Source organism: Chionomys nivalis, chromosome 10 (genome assembly GCF_950005125.1).
Source record: "Chionomys nivalis chromosome 10, mChiNiv1.1, whole genome shotgun sequence".
In the NCBI taxonomy this organism is placed as follows: domain Eukaryota; kingdom Metazoa; phylum Chordata; class Mammalia; order Rodentia; family Cricetidae; genus Chionomys; species Chionomys nivalis.
The window spans coordinates 10,130,622-10,137,305 of record NC_080095.1 but is presented as its reverse complement, the minus strand read 5'-3'; the positions used below and the strand labels follow the sequence as shown (position 1 = coordinate 10,137,305).

At 38.0% G+C, this 6,684-nt stretch overlaps 1 gene segment (V, D, J or C); it reads right to left on the bottom strand.

The window, feature by feature from the left end:
- Positions 1-267: 267 nt before the first annotated feature.
- Positions 268-852, bottom strand: LOC130882801 (immunoglobulin heavy variable 3-7-like). The segment is given in 2 exon segments: positions 268-647; positions 747-852. Coding segments are annotated over 2 exon segments (426 nt in total).
- Between the last annotated feature and the right edge of the window lie 5,832 nt (positions 853-6,684).

Genomic DNA, 6,684 nt, shown 5'->3' with positions numbered 1-6,684 from the left:
AGGAAGGAAAAGCAGTGCCTGGTGAAAGAGAGGGAGAGCAAAAGAGAGAGAGAGTTAAAGAAACAGAGGGCAAAAACAGTACAATAAACAAACAGAGAAGCATGTCACAATGTAAAATAGATAATTGAATAAAACTGTGAACACTTCAAGGATTACTGTAGAGAGAATCTTAGAATGTGATATGGAGATCCAGCCCAGACACAGAGGAGTCCATCTCTTTATGCCTCTCTGATCAGGAGCTTCTGTGGCCCAGAGCTCTGTGTGCTCTCAGCGCCACCTGCTGGTTCGAAGCACTTTCCATGGAGGTTTGTGTCTGAGTTCACAGTAGCTTTCAATCACTGTGCCTCTTGCACAATAATATATGGCTGTGTCCTCAGACTTCAAACTGCCCATTTCCAGGTATAGCGTGTTCTTGGCATTGTCTCTGGAGATGGTGAATCGTCCCTTCACAGCGTTGGCATAGTAGATTTTATTACTATCATAAATAGATGCGACCCACTCCAGGCCCTTCCCTGGAGCCTGGTGGACCCAGTTCATCCAGTGGTTACTGAAGGTGAATCCCGAGGCCACACAGGAGAGTTTCAGGGACTTTCCAGGTTGCACCAAGCCTCCTCCTAACTCCAGAAGTTGAACGTCACATTGGACACCTGCAAACAGATTCCTGATTAGAAAACTGTCATAGAATCCAATTTTTTTTTCTTCCTCATGTACACAAATGCACACAGCATATGGTTTCCATAAATTACCTTTTAAAACAATGACAATGAAAAGCCAACTGAGCCCCAAGTTCATGGTGATGGTCTCTGACCAGTGGTGATCAATGAATGGGAGGACGAGGGGAACACAAGTCTGGGCTCCTCTGTCTGAACTGCAGGGTCAGGGCAGTGCTGGTTTTCATTGGCACAGAGAACCCTCATTTGCATGTCTTCCTGCTCTATTTCTCTAGAGTTGGAGCCTTGAGGGAAGGCAGTGATTATAACAGATATAAGGCATCAAAATCAACAATGACAGTTATAGAAATTGATATAAAATTGTAGTTTTGGATTCACACTTTCCTTGTGAAGAATTCACAACGCTCCAGTTAGTTCCTTTATGTGAGTGTGGACAGAACATGCAGATACATACAATCAGGTCTCCTCAGTACACATATGAAATTAAATGTGCCAAACACAGGTTTGTTTCTACATAGGAGCTCAAATTTCCTACTTTCTGACCTGGGAATGGACTCTCCCTGATGTGGCTCTTTGACAAGGTCACAACATTCAGATGCTGTTAGCATAACTCACTCTCTGCTCAAAGAACACTTGGGAATTTTCTGAATTTTACTTATTTTTGAGACCATGCTGTTCTCATGCTATAGGAGAATTGCAAGTGAGATATCCCTTGTCACTTTTTCTCTCCACTGCTTTGCACTTGCTAAAGAGACCTATTTCCATTTGCATCAAGTGCAGTTTTATTTTCTATTCTGAATTTCTCTCTTTGATTCCTTTAAACTCCTACTTCTCTGTTATTTTCTTCCATCTTTACACCAGGCAACTCATGACTGTCTTTATTTTGTGTTAGAATAGTTTTCATTTACCTAATAATATAATTATCAAAACCAAAATTTTGATTATGTTTTAGAATGAACTTGTTGTTATTTAACCATTTTTCTGGTTTCCATCCTATTCATCAATTTTTCATCATCACTGCCACCTTTTTCCTTTAACAGTACCAACATTACCCTGTGCTTCATTCTCCTTGTCTCTCACTTAAGATGTCTTCCTTTTCTAGGGTTCCCCTTCTACTTACATGTTCTATAAAGTAGACGGCAGAACACCTAACACAATGAATCTAGGTTCTGAATATGAAAGAAATAGGTAGTCTTTGTCCTTCTCAACATTTGTTTATATTTTATGACATAACTGTTTCTAGTTCCACTTACATTCTTCCAAGTCTTGGAGAACACTGAGGAGAGGGAGTGGAAAGAACATAAGAGGTTGAGCATAAGGAAGAGCACTGTGAACTGCTGAACTCTGGATTTGAAATGGCTCTCACATCATGAACTTATAATGGTAGTTGTTTTCTGTGTAAGCATACCTATGAACAAGCCAGTCAAAACCATTGTGTAGATTATTATCCACGCCTTCCTTCTTATTGATAATCTGCTGAATGTAGATCTTTCCTGAAAACTGAGACACTTTCTTTTTGAGAATGTGATCATTAGTAGGTTTCTTATACTACAGTGCCTGGCTACACATGCATGCACACATGGCCAGCATTAACTAGACTTAAAGAGGTCAATACGTTGTGAAATGTTTATTTGGGGGATGATTAGGGGTAGCTGAAAGGGAAATGGGGTACAAATGTGATTATAATTAATTGTATATATTTTGGGTATGCAATTCCTCAAAATTAAGAAAGAATAGTACTCATTGAATAGATGAATTGTTTTAAAATTAAATCCCCAAAGAAAATGCTTAAGAAAGATACTACTATATATGAAAAAATGGATAGGCAAAGCAATCTTTAGAAATAGAAATGGTGATGAAGGTTTATCCACATTTTATTTCAAACCACATTGAAGTACTTTGATAATAAATCCAGCATGGCACCAGCTCAGATGCTGACATATGGGGTCTAGGAAAGGAGCTACAGACCTGAGGTGGCTGATGGTGCTTGTGGAGGTGACCAGGGAATAGTAAGGATTTGCAAGGTCAATACAGGGGTTCTCTTAGGCATACATGGGTCATATGTCAGGTAGAAACCAGCGAACTGTGCAATTTGAGTGTAGGTGAATCAGTAGAACATGTCCAGGATAATAGATGGGGTGATAGCTGCATTTTGAGAAGAGATCAGAGGTCAAGAAGAGGGCAAATTTACTACTTGAATTTTCTAGCCAGGTTGTGCAACTGATGGGTCCCTGTACAGTGAAGGCATAACTTTAGGGGTTCCTGACAGAGAGAGGCTGGGAGAAGAGACACAGAACACCAGGGTACTGGCAAGTTAGACTTTATGAGACCCCTTAGGGAAGATGTTATGGGAGTGATAGGTGCAAGATAGGTCGTTATATTGGTGTGTTGACTTAGTGAGACAAATGAAGAGCATATGCAAGTCTGTGATATGAATTGGGGAGTCTAAATGAAGAGGGATTGGGAGTAAAAATATAAGAACTCAGTTGAAAAATGAATAATGGCTTGGGGATTCCATTTTGGCAAGGTTGCTGAGGAGGAACATGAGTACTGACTAGCATCCCAGACCTATGGGGCAGTTGCAGGTTCCTGGGAGAAGGATGGCAAGCATATATTTTTATGTTTCATGTATTTGTTAAAACACAAATAATCAAAACTTCTTGAGTATCTCCTCAATTTCAAGACAGTGGGAGACAAATATTCTGCCTAACATAGAATTCGCATCTTTTTTATTTTTTATTATTTTTTATTAAGCTCTACATTTTTCTCTGCTCCCCTTCCTGCCTCTCTCCTCCCCTTCAACCCTCTTCCTCCCCTTCAACCCTCTCCCAATATCCCCATGCTCCCAATTTACTCAGGAAATCATGTCTTTTTCTACTTCACATGTAGATTAGATCTTGATTCCAGTCTCGTCTCACTGTCTATCTATCTAAATATGTTTTCTCTATCCTTCTTTGTCTTCCTGCTCAGCTTGTAGCACAGAACACAATTATGTTTATAAGTATGATTATTGCATTGTTGATAGATCAGAAGGTCCATGGGTAATTGTAAAAGAACATTTATAAATGATATTTGGGAATATGGGCATAGATTTATCCATACTGCTTCATGCAAATTGGGGCTCTGTTAATCAGATCTTTCATGGTGTATCCTGTATGCTAGGTTTATCTCAGTCAGCAATTAGGTGAAGTAAATTTTTGAGGGTGTTGATGGCAACCTTTCAGGAGGCCTTGGTCCATGAATCCATATTTGCATGGAGGCAATCCACAGGTTCTCATCTTTGGAGATTCTAACCAGTGTCCATCTCTGGCAAAGGATCTGTGGCTTCTCTGACTCTACCCTTCTTCCTCCCAGCATTCAGTTTTGTTTTTTCCACCTACCTAAGTTCCACCCTATCAACTAGGCCAAGGTAGTTTCTTTATTCATTACCAATGAAAAAACACACAAACAAAAGGAACTCCTACATCATTTCCCCTTTTCTGTTTAAACAAAAAGGAAGGCTTTAACTTTAACAAAGTAAAATTACATATAACAAAACAGTTGCCAAGCAAGAATTACAGTTACAATATTTATATCTACTTTTTCTTTTATCATAACTAAGGAAAATTTTAAGTATAAATTTTTTAACTCCATCAACGACTTCAGAAGAATATATTACCTAAGTAAACTAGAAGTGCACTATAAACAACTTCCAAAACTCTAGAAATGACAGAGACATCTTGCTGCCTGCACAGTCACTCAAAATTCTTCTTTACAATGGGGGCATCTGTCTTCAGCCTACAGGCCCATAGTATCCAGCAGACTTTTTCTCAAAGCAGATTTTAAAGACAGTTCAGTCCCTCTCTTCTGTATCCTGCAGAATGTCTCACAGACTGTTTTGTGAAGCAGGAACCCAGAAGAATCATGTGACCTTTAATCAAGTTCAACAGTCATTTTTCTCTGGGTACTGCATGTCCAGTTTAGCAGTTCAGGCAAGAGCAGTTTTTTGCCCAGATTGCTAACCACCTTTATAAGGAGCCCTTTGATGTCCATTTTCCTCTTGAACTAACTTGGTGTTGCCAGGAACAGATGTATCTCATTGTCATGAAAAGTCCTAAGTCATTAAAACATTTAAATGCCATATTTTGAAGGTCTCTGAAAGCTTTGAAGAATACTTACCTAATTGAAATGTATCACTATACATCTGGAAAATCTAACTAACATGACTATAAACTTGACTATTATAGATTATCTATTAACCTGCATTTTAAATTCTACATTACATTTTGTATGAACTATAGAATCACAATACCTTCATAAAGAGCAGAAATAATGAATATTTTGTTATGTACAACAAAACTGACCTTAAATTTGTATCAATAAACCAAGATCTGTATCAATGCAAATTATATATATAAATATCATATCCCCCTTTAAATGTAAATGAGCATATAAACAGTATTTGGAAATATGGGCATAGAATTATGGATAATGCTTCGTGCTGTTTCAGGGCACTGTTAATTAGGTCTTTCATGGTATATCCTTTGTGCTAGGTTTATCTCAGTCAGCAGTTGAGCAAAGTAATTTTTGAGGGTGTTGATGGCGAACTTTCAGGAGAACTTGGTTCATGAAACCATATTTGGTGAAGGCAATTCACAGGTTCTCATCTTCAGAGATTCTAATCGGTGTCCATCTTCGGTAGAGGATCCATGGCTTCTCTGACTCTGCCCTTCTTCCTCCCAGCATTCAGTTCTGTTTTCTCTACCTACCTAAGTTCCACCCTATCAACTAGTCCAAGATAGTTTCTTTATTCACTAACCATTGAAATCAACACACAAACAGAATAAACTCCTACACCACGTAATAACACTTCATTAAAAGCAATAGCATGCCACCAGGCTTGAAGTTATGTTAACTGAGGTAATAAAAAGACAGGACCCCAGATGATGGCAAGTACTGAAGAGGAGGACATGTTTCTATATGGGGAATTGAGTACCTTGAGTTGAGGATCAGAAAGTTTGTAGGAGATGGAGTTCTTTATTCTGATTTTTGATAAAAATAAATCTCCATGTAAGGGAAGTTCAAAGCTGAATTCAAACATTGTTATCTTTGCAGATTATCCCGTTGTCAAGGGAAAATAGGCAACACTCCTTCCTAAACGTCTTAAATGACACTTTTCTTTGTTTCCTTTTGTGGTTATAAAATTTCCTGAGACAACCAATGAGAAGGAGAACAGATTTATTTTGTGCCACCGTGACAGAGGGTCAATACAACAGGAACTTAAAGGAATTGGTTTCTCCTATCCCTAATCATGAAGTAGAAGATGAACGAGTGCTGAATAGTGTCTTAGATGTCCACAATCTCCTCTTTATAGAAGAAATATTTACTATAGGTAATACATAGGAATGACATTCATATTGATCATAGAAAGAATGGGTAGTAAAATTGATGCAAGTGTGTGTTTGTATGTGTATACATATGTATGTATGAAATAATATAACCTTACAGAAAGCAACAAGTTCTGATTTTTCATCATCTTATGGACTCTACATTGAGCAGAAATGTCATGATCCAGAAAATGAATTGAGTTCAGAATTTACCTGTATGTGCAGTAAAATAATATAAACACACAGAAAGAACAGAAGAGAAGGATGACTGTCACTTGATTAATGACAAGACAAAATAGGAGGGGTGATCACAGGGCTTTCTAAAGCAGTCAGGTTTTTCTAAAGTAGTGGAATGGGTATATAAAAAGGGATTAATGAAATTTCTTACAGAATATGGTCTGAGTAGTACAAAAGTAGAGTCTCATACTGGAGAAGATTGGAATCTGGTAAATTGTTCAGACTACCTGAGCAGCTCAAATCTCAGTACAAAATCCTGCAAGATTACTTGAGAACTACTGGTTTTCACTGTATGTTGGAAGCCTGAAGACATTGGTTCTAATTTCTGTGCATAAATGCTGCAGTTAAGGATAGATGAACTTGTCAGAAATGAAAACAAAAAGATAAAAAGTTAGATTCCTTTCTTTCAT